The 17,666-nt window shown below is 44.6% G+C and overlaps 1 protein-coding gene across 1 annotated transcript in view; it reads left to right on the top strand.

The window, feature by feature from the left end:
• The first annotated feature begins 3,910 nt into the window (after window positions 1-3,910).
• GPC3 (glypican 3) overlaps window positions 3,911-17,666 on the top strand; it is a 439,276-nt gene continuing 425,520 nt past the window's right edge. The window contains exon 1 of the mRNA XM_082610706.1: window positions 3,911-4,238. Coding sequence (XP_082466832.1) covers window positions 4,064-4,238 — 175 coding nt within the window. The 5' untranslated portion in view covers window positions 3,911-4,063. The remainder of the gene's footprint in view (window positions 4,239-17,666) is intronic.

Below are 17,666 nucleotides of genomic sequence, written 5' to 3'. Positions count from 1 at the left end.
CGTGAAGGGGAGGAGACACTGTGTACCTCAGGGGGCTGGGGAGGGGAGAGCATCACCTGTGGCGGCAAAGGGAACCGGGCCCAAGACAAACCGTGTGTGTGTGTGTGTGTGGCCGTGTGCAGGGCTGTGTATGAGCCCCTCCCATGGCGGCAGCTGTTGAACACCCTTTCTTAACCCTCTCCCAGAAACCTTGATTTATGCTGCTTTTGGAGCCATGGAACCAGACTCTCCTCCCAGATACAGCAAGATAATAGCTGCTGGCTACAGCTGGGAATTCTCGAATTCTTTCAAACTGGAGACTAGGAACGAAAGGTGAAGAAAAGTTCTTCTGGGCCTGCTGTGCTAGGTAGCCTTCCTCTGAGGCCCAAAGAGGAAAATGGGGCCCAATGGTGTTATCTAAATGCTTCCAACTGGGCCTGAAAGCACAGAGCCATGAATTGTAGAAAGTGAACACCGGCTCAATCAGCACATCCTTTTGTGTTTCTAGACTGATTGTTTCTCTTTGTCTCTTCTAGTTGAAGAATAAGGATGAGTCATTGGCCTGACTTCTAATATGAGGAAGGGAGCCTTGAGAAGTAAGACAGTTGTTTATGTAAAAGGGAAGGGGAAAACCCAATCTTAATTCATAGTCACCCATCTCAGCAGTATACAGCATATAAAGGAACAGATTTGACGCTTTGGTAAAGGAACTGGATTTTGTCAGTAAAATTCCACACACTCGATAGACAGCTGTCCATAGTGCCCCTGCAGGCTTTCCTGACCAAAAACCTATTCTTCGGTGCTTATTCCAGTGCTCGAAATTCCACTGTTAGAGTTACAGCTTGTGGGCTGGAAGGCTAGAAAGTCTTTGAGAGTCACTTATTAAAAAAATGCAACCACTCCTTAAGCCTAGAAAGTTATATTAACTTCTACCTTAGGTCGGTTTAAAACCCTCATGTAGCTGCTTGGAGCGGGTGCAGAAGCTTTAAGGCCAAAGAAATATTTGCCAACACCTCAGGGTCAGTTTGCTTACGACCTAAGTCCAAATCCTTGTCTTTCACATACCACCGCACAAGTTTTTCTATATCCTCGTATTCTCAATACTGTTTAATATTTTTTTAAGCCAGCTCACATTTTTATTGAAGTGAATTTATCACAGTACTGTCTACCTAGCTTTGTCCTAATGAAGTCATGGGTTGGATGCACTACTATGTATATACATAATTTCTGATCCACATTACAACAAATACTTATTTTAAAAAAAACCCGAAAACTTCACTGGCCCACATACCACCAGGGATTCACTTTGGGAAGCACTGCTCTGGTTCATACAAAGTGTATTAGATATAAAAGTATATATTAAAAATAAGAAGTCGTGGCTCTTTTCAAGGTACTCAGTACCCAGTAGTTGAAAACAACTGTTGCCTTTGTAGTTAGTTGCATGAGCTCTGGAAGATCATGAATTTATGGGAGGTCATGTCTTCCTCTGCGAGGTCATGAAATTCAATCAATGCTTGCCTTCCAATCTGCCCTTTGGTCACAGGGCTCCACAGGTGGAACATATCAAACTCACCAGCCAAATTATGACTCTTAATTGGTGTTTCTTTTAAAGTGGATATGTCATTTGTCAAATGTTCAATGCAGGCGCAGGCCTAGCCCCAGGCAAAATTATGAAGCAGGAGAAGAATGCCAGATACGTAGGCTGCACTCAAATGTTTGTTGAAAAAAAAGAATGAATGAGCCCCCCGTCCTTGAATCTCTCTCTCCCAACCCCCAGATCCACTAGGTGCCTTTTGAATCCTGTCTCCTAAATATCTCCCGTAGTTTTTCCCCTTTCCAAGTCTCCTCTGACACAGGAGTTTACCATTTCTTGTCTGGATTATTTTCACAGCCTCTTAACTTGCTTCCAAACCTCTTCCTTTTCTAAGTCATTCTCCACAATGCTGCTGGAGAGATCTTTTCATAGGGCAAATAAGGTCATGTCACCTGTCTGCATAGAGTTTCCTTAAGTGGTTCCCCAGGCTCCTTTGCATGGTTTGGGGACTCTGCATAATCTGACCCTTGCTTACCTCTGCTGCTGTAGCTCTTCTAACTCCCCAGCCTGAAACCATTACTTGCACCTCCCACCATCCCACTGGGCCACGCCAGGCTCTCTCCTGTCAGAATCTTTGTTCATCCTGCTTCTTTTCCCTTGGCCCCTTCCCCCCATCTTCTTTTCTCACCTCAACTCCTACTGGTCTTTCAAGCCTGAGTTTAGGGCATCACCTCCTCTGGGAAGGTTTCTGTGACTTGCCTTCTCACCCCCTTAGAACTCTGCATTTGCCTCTATGTTAGCACTTACCACATGCTGTGTTAACATTTTTCTGTTTAGTTGTCTTTCCCACAAGACCTGTAGCTCTTTGAGGTCAGGTGCCACAGGTTAATCTTTGTATCCCACTGTCTGTTTGTATCTCACAGTGTCTGGCACGTAGCAGCAATTCAAATATTTGTTACTGAATGAATGAATGAGCTCCTCGGCCATCTGTCTTTCCTTTGCCTCTCTTCTCAGTCCACAAGTTCTGGCACACGACCTCTCCCCCTGCCCCTGGCCTGGCTGGCACTCATTGGAGAATTCCTGGGGTGGAGGCTCTCCTTTTTCTTTCCTTACCTAAACCTGCTTTTACCTAGATCAGAGACAACACGATCAGATGATAAACTAATTCACACTGAGGTGTTAAATCATTTCATTATACAAATACTTATCGAGTTCCTGCTATGTGCCAGACATTGTGCTTAGGTGTGTGTGGGAGTCACCAGGAAGAACCTGGGAGTTAAAGATCCCTACTTAGGAGCATATGGGTAATGACCAAATACACTCCTCCTCTGAGAGGTATCTGATTTTCAAAGAACTGGGTTTCAAATGATGAAATTTAAACAGGAGAGGTAGGGATTTGGGTCTCGGAGACTTCTCAAGCAGGCTAGCTCTGGCTCAATGAATTTGCTGTGTGAAACGATTTTCTAATGAGTTAGGCTGACTTTAAGTCCCAGGTTATCTTGTTGTCACCAGTTATGCTTTGCTTCATGAAAGGTCACCAGGGGCTACCTTACAGGATACAGATTTCATCCTGGATCAGGTGCCTTCTCTGACTTTGCGTGGTTCTATTAAATTAAATCTAGTAAGCCCCACGGGCTGTCAGACTTTCTAGGTACAGTATTCAAAGATGAGGCAGGTTGTGAACCTCCTGCCCCTCTCTGCCAGCGGTCCCCAGCTGCCCCTGAATGTGACTATTTGTGGGGTGGGTTTCCGAACCCGGCCAGAGCTGCGTTGGGAAAACGGTTCGAGGGAAGCTCCTCAGAGAATAGGAAGAGGAGGTGGATTTTGTGCGGAGGAGGAAGACCTCTTGCGAGGCTCTGGTGGCCAGAGACGAGCTGGATCGGGCTGGGAGGAGGGATACCTAAGCCAGGGACCCCCACGCACCCCCAAGGAAGGATGGAGAGGTTGCAAAAATCCTAAAGGGAAAAGCCCTCTCGGCTGTAGGCCAATGAGCGGCGGGAAGGAGGAGTGAGGCTGGGGAACTTCTCCCAGAGCCAGTCAGAGGGGACGGCTGCTGGGAAGCCAATCAGCGCGCCCGAGCCTGCAGCCCCTCTGCAGTAGTTATGCCAGAGCTCTCTGTGTAGAGCGGCGGCGAGCCAGCAGCTGGGCTGCGGGGCCAGGAGCCACCGCACGCGCTCCGCCTCCTCCTCTCGCGCCGCTCCTGCCCGGTCCCCGCGCCGCGGTGCCCCAGCACTCCTCGCAGCCCCGCGCCCCGAGCCTGCAGCCTCGCCGCGCGGCCGCCGCCGCCCCCCGGCCGCGCAGTTCGCCTCGCCCCGCCCCACCCGGTCCCTCCTCGCCCCGCCCCAACCCGGTCAACCCCGCCCCGCCCCGAGCCGCCGAGCCGTTCCCGCCCTCGCCCAGCGCCCAGGTAGCTGCGAGGAAACTTTTGCAGCGGCTGGGTAGCGGCACGTCTCCCGCTCCTTAGGGCCACTGCCAGGCTTGCTGAGTCCTGGGAAAGCTCTCGCCCCCGCTGCCACTCTCCCGCTCTCTCCTTGCTCCCGGCGAAGCAGGATGGCAGGGCCCGTGCGCACCGCGTGCTTGGTGGTGGCGATGCTGCTCAGCTTGGACTGCCCGGGACAGGCACAGCCCCCGCCGCCGCCGCCGGACGCCACCTGTCACCAGGTCCGCTCCTTCTTCCAGAGACTGCAGCCCGGACTCAAGTGGGTGCCTGAAACCCCAGTGCCAGGTGAGGAGTCGTCCCTCGCGCGTTCCCCGCGCCCGGCGGTGAGCCAAGGGGCGCATGGTGGAGGTAACCCGAGCGCGCTAGCCCCGCGGGGCCGCGATCGTGAGCCTAGCGGCCGGGCACCTGGGAGTGGTCGCCGTGCCCGGGCCCGGCCAGGTCTCCCGAGAAAGGGAAGAAGGGTATATGTGGGCCGTGTCCGCATCTCCCAAGCTCGCTGGGCTGTCAGCGAAGGTGCGACGGGGAGGAACCGCGAGCATGGCCTTTCTAGCGAGCGCCCATTTTTGGGGGGAGGGCGGGAAGGCTGGAGCTGGTTCTCCCCGCCTCGGCGAACTGGCGCCCCACATCCGAGCTGGTGCCTTGCCTCTGGAATTTGCCACCCTCGCTCGCACGTACGTGCCAGAATTTCAGCCTCAGCTGGACCGCGGCTCCGGCCATTCTCTCCCCAACCTGCCCTCACGCCCTCCTTTCCGCAGCCTGGGTTCCCGAGGCTCGCGGGCCCAAGTGCAGGCAAAGTTGAGGACAGATCTCCGAATCCGCAGTGGCAGGTAAAGACACACGGAGGGAAACTTTTGAGTAGGTAGGAGGGTGCCCCAAATGAGGAGGACTGAGCCTTTTCCTTCAAAACAGCGTCTCTTCTCTAGGCTGGCGAAATCGTTTCCAAAACCGGGCCGCTGGCCCGGGGAGCAGGAGTCCAAAGATGATTTAACTCCTCCCCTTCTCAAACTCATCTGCCTTCTTGACAGGCTGGACCCTGAAGGGGAGATGATTTTAGGTGGAGGAAAGTTTCTGAACGCTTGCCTTTTGTTCTGCACAATCAGGTCGTGTTGTAAGGGCATATTTTAACCTTCCCTGAGCGCTGCCGCTGTCAACAGATGAATATTAATGGCCTTGTGTGATTGACTGTCCCACGGTTGGAGTCCTAAAAGCCTGCCTTAGAATCCAATTAGGACAAGTTGCTACACTGGCAATGCAGGCAAGAAGAGTCGGCTTCAAACAGGTTTATTTATCAGAGGTGCGCTCTAAGAAACGGCTGGTTGTATTCACAAATCGTAAGACGTTTGTGGCCTCCGGTGTCTCTTCGCCACCCAGGCATCCAGCGAGGCGCGCGTCCCGCGTTTCCGAGGGATCGGGGAGCAGCCCTCGCCAGAACTTGGCTCGTGGCTCTCAACAAGTCAGGGAGGCGGGCCTGATGGTTGGGCCAAGTTGTGAATGCGATGCGCGCCCTGTGGGCGCTGCCGGCGAGCGTTCACTAGCGGGAGGTTACCTAGGCAGCCAGCGCGCCCTCAGCCTTTTCTTTAGGTGGATGAAAAGAGCCGAGCGAGCCTGCTGTTTAGTTGCAAAGGTAATTGGTCACCCTTTTTGGTGACTGAAATGCATTTGCGCATATGTTAAATATTGCTTTGCAGGATTTAGCTCTAAGGAAGGGTAGAACTACCTCTCACTCTGTTAAGTGTTAATAACGTACCACGTGAGCGTGCGCAGGAGCCGTAAGGGGCAACCTATGAATCAGCTCCACAGAGCTGCAACAGCAGGCGAATCCCTCTCCCCTCGAAGTGCCCTGGTAATTAGCTTGGTAAGGCCAGAGAACATGCTTTTGTTGGTAATGTAAAAATTGGTCCTCACAGGATGAGCCCCCCACAAGATGAATGGGTCCAGGGTTGGATCGGGGGCCACACTGGGCGGGTTTGAAGCCAAGGGGTAAAGATTGTGCTTAAAAGAGGAAAAAGACCAGAGGGAATGCACAGATACTCATTTAGCAACCCCCCTCTACACAGGCTCAAGCAGGAGCTCACCCTTCCTTGCCCTCCCCCAGCTCTCTGGCTGCCTGCCTCTTTGCAGCATCTGTATAAAAGTATTGGGAGGGCCCACACACTGTGTGTATGAGATTTGGCCTGGGCTCCCTCCTTCCAAGCTCCCTTACTCCTGGCCTAAGGATGGCCATGTTACATACAGAGAGCAGGGACTCGTAATGGAGATTTTTCATTTTCCTCAAGTATTTCCCAAACTCTGTAGGAAAAAATCCCTTTCCAAGGGTCTTTACCGTATAAACCCAACATTCCCTACTTCACTTCTGTTTAACAAACATATGCCCTGTTGAGCACCTTCTACGTGGCAAGCACTGTTCTGACTCATCCTGGAGCAAAGCCAAATTTCAAATATGGCGATACCCACACAGCTACCATATAGCCTGCATTTTCTGGGACGGTGCAGATTTCCAATACTCTGTCCTGGCATGGAACCATGTGTCCTGAATTTTAGTTGGGCACATATGGTCACTGTAGATATGGAAAGCATGGTAAAAATCCTAATGTCCATGTGTGGAAAGAGCTCATCAGTATTTCGGAGAAGAGACGATAATGGCCGACTAAATACAATGGCAAGCGCATAATTTCAAAGTGAATAAATGTGTGATTTGCTGCTGTCGTTCAGTGGTTGGAAATTGAAAGAGAGCTGCAAATTATTTGATAGTTATGAGCCATCAGGATGACCGCTTGACTTTTCTTTCCCATCTATATTTTAAGCCATGTTCAGTTCTCCCGCTCCACTATATTAACTGCATTAAAGCTTTCTTTGTCCCAGATAAAACGAGATTTGGTCACAGTAAGGAGAAATCCTCAAGAATGTCTTGTCTCACTTAGGGGGAGCATGGGATTGACTGTTAACTTAGGCCATTAGCAGAATTGGGTTAGAGTGGATAAGGTACATTTCTTATGCTAATATGGATGAGACTAAATGGCATTTGAAATCAGCAGGCCTAAAAAATAAATCACTGGTGCTGAAGGACTACACTAGACTTCCACAAAGCTGATCTAAAGCCTTACGATCTCATGTTCCCATTTCTTTTAGTGTTCAAAGGCACAGGATAGCAATTCTAAATAGCATGTCCCCCAAATCCATAGATCTTTTCGTACCCCACTCTTTTTTTTCCTAAGGATTTGTAACTTGGAAAGCACCACAGATGGAAACCAGGCACACAGAGTTAGCATTTGGCAGAAAAATCCATATAACTGACTTTCAGTGCAGCTCTTTTGCCCTTATTTAATTTAGAAAAATTCAGAAAAAAGCCAATGAGCTCATAAGTCTAGATGTTTATTTTGTTTTGCTTAACCTACCCACAGGCGCAATCAAGAATGGATACAATTTTAGGCAAGGAAAGTGAGCTAGTAATCAGACAATGATGTTTCCAGTTGTCTCAAGGGAATGTTACAGAAGTCTGAAAAAAAATTCCTCTAAACAAAAATCAAGTGTAATTCACTTTATGAATGCCATACACCACTTTTGTAGGGGTGGTGGTGGTGAAGGGGACGGATGGGAATGAGAAAATCAAACAAACCGTGGTAGTGTTGCAACTCCCCAAAGACTGAGGAATCTTGCCTTAGAGGGCCTTGGAAAGTGCAAGAACCAATCCAGAAGGCCAAATGCCTGAATGGGTAAAAGGCAGCCTTGAAGAGCCAAAACTGACTTGGACTTTCTCAAATAGATGAAACAACATAAAAATAAAAATCTACGTTCTCGAAAAGAGAGTTTTGTATTCATTGTTGTTGCTTTAGAGTATGAGAACTAGCAACCTCCTCCGGGTTGCCAGCTGTGGTTCCCCAATTAGTTGGAAGCAGTTAGCGGTCCTAAAGTCGGGAGGGAGAAGAGTGAGGTGTGGGAGGGGTTTCTCTCCTCTGAGATTGCACTGGACAGTTGAGTAAGCAGGTGATTTGTTCAAACTTTGAAAAAGTGGTATCCCCATGTGCTAACTTGGGATAGTTCAGAAAACTCTCTCAAATGTGGTCTGAATGTATTTATTACGCTAATCCTGGTGATCGGTGATGAGATGTTCTCAGAGGGAAGCATCGATCTGATTGAGGAGAGGGCTGATGGTCAGTGGAGCGCCTTGGCCTGAAAGGAGTCTCAGACTGCCTGCTGCTTGGCAGGCTCTGTGTCAGGTTTTGGGGGTGCCGAGAGGAGTAAGACATAGTCCCTTTTGTCAAGGCGCTCACAGTCTAGTGGGGGAGCATACAAGTAAACAGGCTTCTCAGGAAACTTGTGGGATTAAATAGGGTGAAAAGGGCTAGAAAATACCTCCAGGAAATTGGCTGAAATGGTCACAATAGCCAGCCTGGGCAAGGGAAAAGAACTGACGAGATGAAGTGGGAGATAGGGAGAGGTCGCTTAATAGGGCCGCCATCTTAAAAAGTTTTCTTAATTCTTGGAGCAAATTCTGTGTGTAAGCATTAGGAAATACAAGCATAAGAGGATTTTGATGGATGCTAGATGACACAGATGGTGTCAGTTTTGCAATGTGTTTTTTTTTTTTTTCTTATGGGCTGGTAGGTTGTATCCAATATTTTGATGCAATATTTTTGAGCATTCTGCTGCTCCCATCTTTGGAGTTGCAATGTTTGCTGTTCACTGTAGCCTAGAAAAAGGCTGCTTATTACCAACCTGGGAGAAAGGAGGTCTGGATTTGTCTGATGTGAGACAAGACAGAAAATATGTTCTCCTTAAATGGCAGCTATCAATAGGACCACGCCAACTGTAGTGTTTGATGCATATACAAAAGCATGGTTCTTAAGAGGTATCTTATTACTCATTTCTAAGAAAATTGAAGATAATCACTTATAACTTGTGCACACGATACATCATTTGGAAAGAATTTCACTGGGGATCATATTGCTCAACTGAAAAGTTCTGGCATGCTGAATTTGTACATTTTTGTGAATGCTTCCTTTTACTCTGATCTCTCGCTTTTTTTCTGCATATGGTTATTTGTATGTTTTAGATTATAAGCTCCTTAAAGGGAAAGCACTGTATTTGATGCAGTGTTGAGCACAATGCTAAGAGTACCGTAGAGCATTTAGTAAATAATTGATAATAGAATTTCTAGATCATTATGTATTCTTCTGTGAAACTCTCAAATAACTTTCTTAAGCTATGTGTCATCTTACTTATTCTAAAAGTCTAAGTCCACATTTTTATGAGACATTATTGGGGTATATGGACAAACTTTTCAAGCTGCATATATTTTGACTGGGAACTGGTTCAGCCTTACCTCAGTTAGCTGGCAACTCTTACTTACCATCAGGCAGGGTTTATTAATGTTGAGTACCCAGAGAACAAATTGAAATTAGCCACATTGTTATGACTGGCTTAGTATCATTAAAGATCAACAATTATAGGACATAAATTGTAAGACATCTCTTAAATCAAACTCTCTTTGATTTAATGTCGGCTAGACCTTTCTCACTAATGTTGACATTACCATATTTGGGGGTTGAGCTGTGACACATGCATGGACCTGTTGATGTACCTCACAGGTTTCTGTAACGTGGGGTCAGAATTGGTGCACAGGCTCAATTCCAGAGACCATACCAGGAGCCAGCATCTCTTCAGCCCTAGCTGAGCTTCTAAGGAGGTTTGATGTTTTTGGTAATCTAGGGTCTAATGGAAAGTGTGGGCAGAAAAATCCCCCACTCATCTGCCCATATTTAGCAAATTGTCAGGCTTGAAACAGGATCCCCAGAACTCCATTAAGAAATGAGCATCAGAAAATAGTGTCCAAGTCATGGGCCCCAGACTGGCTTTAGAGACAGCATAAAGTAATGGGAATTTATCTTCTGAAACGTAATGACAGGAAGACTGCGATTCACAAAGCAACGCGAAGGTGAGCATATCAGCAGAGAAAAATGTGCATTTTGAAATACTGTGTGTGAGGGGAAAACGCTCGCTGGGACCTTATAGTCTCACTTGAATACCTTGTTGAATATACAAAGTAAAGTATTAGTTCTCTTCTTCGAATTAGGCCAATTAAATATTAATTATCCAAGTGCTAATTATTAGAAATACTTGTTTGCCATTTTTAAACAAAAGTGAATCCGCATTGATTAACAAGGAAGGCACTTTCACTTTTGCCTCTCTATGTGTGTAGCTACATAAAGCCTTATTTGAGAGTTTGTATTTTTTCTCATGAGGAAAAAGGAGTCAATGTTAGGACCAAAATGCTTTGCTAGTGTTCTGAACAGTTAATTATGCCTAGTAGCTGAAATTGTATTTATATGCTAGATTAGTAAATCTACTAAGCTCTTTGAAGTATACTTAATAGGCTATATTGATAAATAATTGATAGGAAGAGAGATAAAATACAAGTGAAAGTGGCAGTAAAAAGGGACAGAGAAGTTAAAGCCATTATAAATGAAATTTCCACCCACTGTATTCCAACCATTCACCTGAAAGTTGAAAGATGTACATTTCTCAGAAGTGATGATTTTGAGAGTATTCTGTATTTTTCAAAATTTCCACAATGAAGCATGCATTTATTTCTTATAAATTCAGCAAAATAGAGTAGAATTTTAACTGGGCTTTTGACTCTGCCTTTTGAATATAAGTTTATTACTGGAAAATTAGAAATCCTGATTATGGTATCTTTAAGGTACGTGTTTGTAATTATCTGTATCTCCCTACTAGACTGTGATCTCCTCAAGGTTATAGGGGCTGTATTTTATGTATCTTTGTATCGTCAGTGTCTAGCATAGTGCATAGTACAAAATAATAGGTACCCCATAAATATTTGTAGGCTAAATGAATGAAGGGAATTATAAATGTATTGTAACCATAAAATTTCCGTAAAACCAATATTTAAGTAGTTGATTCCTTTTTACCAATATACTAAGGTTTCTAAAAAAGTAACTACTTTTTCAGGTCAAAAATCCATTTGTTGTCTATGGGTAAGTGATAAAGGACATTGACTTAATTCATTTGGCTGTACTGTAACTCCCTGGAAAAAGTAGACTAGCCAAGTCGTACAAGAGGTAAGTAGCTTGTGCTTGTTTACAAGGCTATTTTAAGTAGTTTAAAAATAAATATATTTACGTATACATAAATGCATATATTTATTTTCACTTTACAGATCTGTGGTATTTAGTGTGAAAATAATGCAACTGGTGTCAGTTACAGAAACATACACTAAATGTGTATGAGTTTTTCCTCGGTGTTTGGTGTTTCTTACCTATACCATCAAACTTCATAAATGTACATCTAAAAGGACATAATCCAAAGTGGTTTTCAGCCATGGGAATTTTATTGGAGTAGTCTAAAGGGCCTCATGAGAGTCCTCTTAATTTCTGTATGCATTAGGGCATACTTTCAAAATTGGCTAGCAGTGACCCATCGGGAGTTCTTTCTGATACAGGCCCAAGTAGGCAAGAGGGGAAAAGAGAAAGAAATGATGATCATTTAAAAATAATGTTAGAATTCTATTTGCATAGTTTCCTTCTTAATTATGGTTCTCTTCCCTCTCTCCCACACTCTGCATAATACATACTTCCAGTATGTATTATGGCATCCTGGGATTCTCCATTGCTCTTTGTCAAATTTTGGTTTGGATGATTGAAGCTGAGGGAAACATGGTGAAGAGAGGAAGAGTTAGGGTGATAGATACAGGGAGTAGGTTAAGAGCCCTCATTCTGGTATATATCAGAAAGTTAACTGGCACATAACAGACTGAAAGGATTGGAAAACATATGAACGTGGAAATTATCATGTGTGCAGAGATAATACAGAGATATGCCCTAATTGCATTCGGTTCCCAGAATTACCTTATTTGTACTTCTTACTTAGTATCCATGTTTTTTGAAGTCCATAGTTTATTCATAGCCTCTGACAGACCCTATGCCCATTGAATATAGGAGCCATGTTTGATTGTCATGGTATCCTCTAGAGTGGCGAGTAGAGTGCCTTGTACAGAGTTATTATTAAAGGTTGGAATGACTGTAAGAATAAATACCTAAAGACATATTCTAGAGGACTTGATCACTGTCAAATGAGGTCCTAGGATTGCATATACTTGGAGAATGACTGATTCTCTGAATGCATCATTTTCTAAACTGATCTGCAGCAGAGACTGAGGAAGGGTGGTGGTGAAGTTGAAGCATATTTCTCTATTCTCTGTGGCCCTGGGAGCCTTGTTGCCCCTCTTTCAAAACTAACGTTTGAGGAGGAAGTGACAAGTAGAGAGAGATTTTAGCTGCAGCTTTATCTAAATGTGGTATTTGCATATGTTTTACATATATATTCATAGATTATACATGTGTATAAATATATATTTCTATTATTTTGATAGCAACAATTAGTAATTATGTGTTATTTAAACTGTTTGAAAGTTGTGAATTGCTACTCTTAGCAGTGGGCAGTCTTTCACAATCATACCTTACATTTATTTGTGTCATGAAAGTTTTGCTTTTATATATCTTACGTACAAACAATGCAACCACTCAGAGTGTCTGCAGGTTCTGAGTGCCACAGATCTGCTTGGTTCCACACACACACACACACACATATTTGTATACTCGTACATACACACATATAAAATATCCCTACAACTGTACCCCCTTAATAATCTAGAGAATAAGCCTAACCTACACTGGGAAGAACTGGGGGGTACAGCTTTTCAGAGCTTGAGTAAACCATTTTCAGCTGGATTGGCCCCAAATTGTTGCAGAGCTAATTGCCACTGATACCATAGAGCTGCTGCTCATTTATAAAGGTCCATCATTTCCCAAGTACAGAGGTGTGATCTCTGTTGAAGGAGTGATGGTCAACCCATACTGTGAATTTGGTTCATTTTGGAGAACTACTTCTAGCACTGGCTGGATTGCATGTTGAGCTCCATAGAAATGAGACCGTGACCCAAGAGGCACTTCAAGTTAGGTTTCATGGAGTGATTTTATTGGGGAACCACATTTAACTGTTTTGGAAAACAGATGGAAATTGTCAGAAAATGAACCTACTAATAATGAACTTTATATGCTATCTCTGCATAAATATTTAAAAGTTTTCCATTCATTCTTTACTTCAACCAACATTTATTGAGCACTGATTCTATGCCAGGTACTGAGCTGATGAATAAGATAAAATCGTTGCTTAGGGAGGGACCCAGTAAGGAAAACCATGGATGTCAAGGCAGCATGATGAGCTGGGTGCCCTGTGGGGACCTGGGTGCTGCTGAGCTATGGAAGAGGGTGCGTAGTTGCCTTAAGTGGGCTGTCCTGTACGGTATGTGCAAAGGTACAGATTTAAGAGACAAAAGGACATATTTGTTGTATTGGAACAGTTTGGATTGTTTGGAGTACAGATGTGGGGAAATTAGAGGAAAGATGAAAAAGAAAAGTAGGTAGGAGATGCTGAGGAGTTTTGTTGGACTGTATCCAAGGCTGATGATGAGCCATGAAAACATTTTAAGAAGAGGAAACGCTATTTATTATGGAGGATAACTGGGGAGTGAGTGGTGGCAGGGAGTTTTAATAATGCAGGTGAAAAGCCAGGGCGATAACTAGGAGAATAAAAGATAAAGTTGAGAGAATAGAGGAAGTAGAGTAGACATGACTTGGTGACTGGTTATGAGGACAGAAGGGAGAGTCTAGAACTTCCAGTTATGCGGGGTGGTGAGGCTACAGCAGATAATAGGTGCTCAGTAAATATCTGTTGAATAAATGAGTGAAACACAGGAGGAACATATTTTTGAGGGGTGAAATAATGAGTTTGATTTTGAACAGGTTGGGTTTGAGGGGTCCTTTGATCATTGAGGCAGAAATGTCTGGTAGGTAGTTGAGGTTGTGTGTTGGATAATAGAAGAGAGAGCAGTCAGGGCTGGAGATAACATATTTGGACATTGTCAGCATGTAGATGGTAATTGAAAGCTGGGGATAGATGAGATCACTGGGAAAGAGTGTATATACTCTTCTGGAGTTCAGGAGAAGCATAGTTGGGACTCATCGACATATAGGCTCAAGTTGGAAGTCATGGGTGTGGATGATATTTTCCAGGCTTTTGCATGTGACATGTCTTAAAATGTGTTTTGCCAACATCTGGTGAGTTTTTTTAAAAACTGCCAAAGACTTTAAGAGCTCTTGATTAAAAGTATGAGTATATGTTGTCATAGTCCAAGACTTTGCAAATAAGACAATGTACTCCAACACACACACACACACACACACACCCCACACACATACTTCTGTGTAGAAAAATACATTAGAATCAACAGATCAGATTTCTATTATTTTTGATAGCAATAATTAATAATTATGTGTGTCATTTAAACTGTTTGAAAGTCGTTGTTACTCTTAGCAGTGGGTGGTCTTTCACAATCATACATTACATTTATGTCTGGAAAGCCTTGTTTTTATATATCTTATGTGCAAACAATGCAGCCACTCATAAAGTGTCTGCAGGTTCTGAGTTCCACAGATCGGCTTGGTTCCAACATGTAGGCCCCTCTGGCTCTCCCCCTTTGGAGAAAGAATGCTGTAATACTGTGTAGCTTTGGAGCTCTGGTCTCTATTCCATTTCAGACTGGGCCATGCTGGCTAGCCTTTGAAACATGTGGTTCCAAGCAAATACTAGGAATACTTGTGTAATTGGGCTGATCTTTTCTTAAGTGTCTGTGGGGATGTGATTTTTTTTGGTTGGTTGGGGGAGAGGCTTGTATAATTTTCTGTTTCTCTGGCATAATGGTTTCTTTAATTTCCCTGTTCATGAGTTTACCTTCATCAGGGTATCTATTTTCATTCAACATAAGCTTGAAACTCCTTGTTCTTAGGTAGATTTTTTGAGGCTACTTTTAGGTTGATGGAATATTTTGGAAAGGACACAAGTGAAGAACATGAAAACTACAATTTACTGAGTGCCTACTATGTGTCAGTTGTTTTATATTTAATCTCTCATGTAATCTACACAGCAAAGCTGAAAGGTAGGTGATGTCATGTCCGTTTTACAGATGAAGAAATTGAGGCCCAGAAACGTTTACTTTCCCAAAGGTTGTGTAAGTGGTGGAGCCAGGATTTATTATACATCCAGATTTGTCTCACTCCATAGCTCATGCTCTTTCCAGTGTACACATTGGATTATGAGGGGAAGGAATATGGTCCGGATATAAAGTCTTTGACTTAAATTCCCACACTCCTCTGACTTTTGGGATATTGTACACGCTGGGTTCCCCTCCTACTTGTAAAGCTGATTCTTTCTTTGCTTGTTTACGCTCTTCCTCCCACCCTTTATTAGATGCAAGTGTTCCAGTCGCGTTTGTCCTTTGCCCTTTCTGTTCTCTCTTTGTTCATTCCCACAACCATTCCCATGACTTCATTATCTTCGCTGCTTGAATGACTCCTCCATCTCTTTCCAACCTGACCTCTTCCTTGCTGTCCAGTTCAGTATTTCCCAGTTTCCTGCTAGATATCTCCATCCAGAAGTCCTGCCAGTGCTTCACTTTCAACACAGTACAAAATTAGTCCATCATTTTCTTTTCCTATCTGCACAAACCGGCCTCTCTCCAACATTCTGTATTTCTGGTGATAGCATCTCTGCTTGAGACCCAACTTGAAACCTTGAAATCAACTTTGACTTTTCTTTTTACACATCTCACATCCAAATTAAATGGCTAAGTCCTGCGAGTCTCTCTCCATCACGCCTCTCACTCTTATCCTGTTGACATGTGTGCCCTCTATTTAAGCATAACAGGCTGGCAACTCATTGCTGAAAGGACCCTGTAGTTGTCTGTCTCCAAGCCTCTGCTTACAGACCACCTGACTGTCTTCCTCTCATCAGTGCCTGCTGCCGTCTTACCCATTTTTCAAGGTGTCAGTGCAATGTCATCTTCTTCATGAATCACTTCATGTTTCCCCATGACTAGATGTGATCCTTTCTCCCTTTGAACCCTGCTATCAATGAACTTCTCCCATGGACTTGGTTCTCCTTTGCTCTTGTAATTATTTATGTACTTTTCTGTTCTTACTAGAGCCTTGCTCGTTAAAGTGTGGCCCATCGATGCTGCATCAGCAGCATCTGGGAGCTTGTAAGAAATGCAGAATCTTGGTTCAATCCGGGGTTTCGGCACACACACACACAAAAAGCAGAATATCAGGTGCCATCCCAGACCTACTGAATCCGACTTTGTATTTTTTAACAGCATTCCCCAGGTGATTTGTAGGCAAATGTAAACCCCTTGAGGGTAAGAACCTTGAACACTTTTTTTTTAAGTTGTTGGGGGTAGGAGTTTATTAACTTATTTATTTATTTTTGCTGTGTTGGGTCTTTGTTTCTGTGCGAGGGCTTTCTCTAGTTGTGGCAAGCGGGGGCCACTCTTCATCGCGGTGCGCCGGCCTCTCACTATCGAGGCCTCTCTTGCCGCAGAGCACAGGCTCCAGACGCGCAGGCTCAGTAGTTGTGGCTCACGGGCCTAGTTGCTCCGCGGCATGTGGGATCCTCCCAGACCAGGGCTCAAACCCATGTCCCCTGCATTGGCAGGCAGACTCTCAACCACTGCGCCACCAGGGAAGCCCCCAGAACCTTGAACACTTAAGAGAGGGTCTTGCATATAATAGATCATTGTTCTTTTGATTTCTCAAGTTTGTGCTGTGCTTCAGCTGTTTATTCATTGATGTGGATCGGTGGAGTCGGGGAGGAAGGGAGGGTGGGAGGAGGGGGAAGGAGAGAGAGAGATTCAGAGAGTGTTGGGGGGAGAGGGAGAGGGAGAGAAGGAAGGGGGCATAAGAAAGTGAGAATGGGTGGGCTAGAGAGAGCCTACGGGGTCTTTGCTCATTTGCTAATAACTTCGTGACAGTTTGAAAAACAGTCTTTGCTCCCCTAGATGGATAGAACCTCTAGTCTAGGCCTTGGCTTAATTTAATGTGGCCGGAGGCACATACGTCTTGAGATCATTTTGCTCTTACCCTAGGGAACTATTGGTTTCCCATGTCCTCTTTTGCTGGCATTCTGAGGTGTGTCTTCTCTGGCCACCCCCAGAAGTCAGAGTGGAGCTCACGAGGAGTTTCAAAGAGCCATGGGAGAACTGTGCTGAGTGTTTCAGATAGTCCCTTCTGTTTTCAGAAACAGATTTTCTGCTTTGTTTTCAAACTTCAAAGTCTATTTCTGAAATAAAGGTTTATTTCCCCCCATGGAATTCTGAAGGTTTTATACAAGTGTTAATTTTGAAAACCCAAGTCATTTCTTGCCTTTGAAACTTCAGTACTGTGGGTCAATTTAATAACATTGCCTGAAGGTTCTTTTGGCCTTCAAAAGCTGTCAGATTGCCTTTTTGTTCTTTGAGAGAGTAAGGTTGCCTCATTCGCAAAGCCTGAAGGTGATATTGGAACCAACATTTATTCAGTCATTTGTAGTCTTCCCCCACCCCTCAACAATATTCAGTTTTATTTTCAAGTTAGGTCCTAGTGGCCATGAGATGTTTTGCCAACTAACGATTTTGGGAAAATTCCCCAAAAGCTCATCAACATTTCATGGAGTAGTGATAAGAAGTAGCCCAAGTTACTCTGACGCCCATGGTAAGGGGAAGAGTGGGTCCCCCCCTTCATCGTCTGTTGGACTGCTCCCCACGTCTTCCCTTTTCGCCTTCCTCTTTTCCACCCTCACACTCTCTCAAGTGGTTATAGTTTG

This window comes from Mesoplodon mirus (assembly GCF_964341445.2).
Source record: "Mesoplodon mirus genome assembly, chromosome: X".
NCBI classification, from domain to species: domain Eukaryota; kingdom Metazoa; phylum Chordata; class Mammalia; order Artiodactyla; family Ziphiidae; genus Mesoplodon; species Mesoplodon mirus.
Note: the sequence above shows the minus strand (reverse complement) of the source record. Positions and strands in the feature narration are given on the sequence as shown.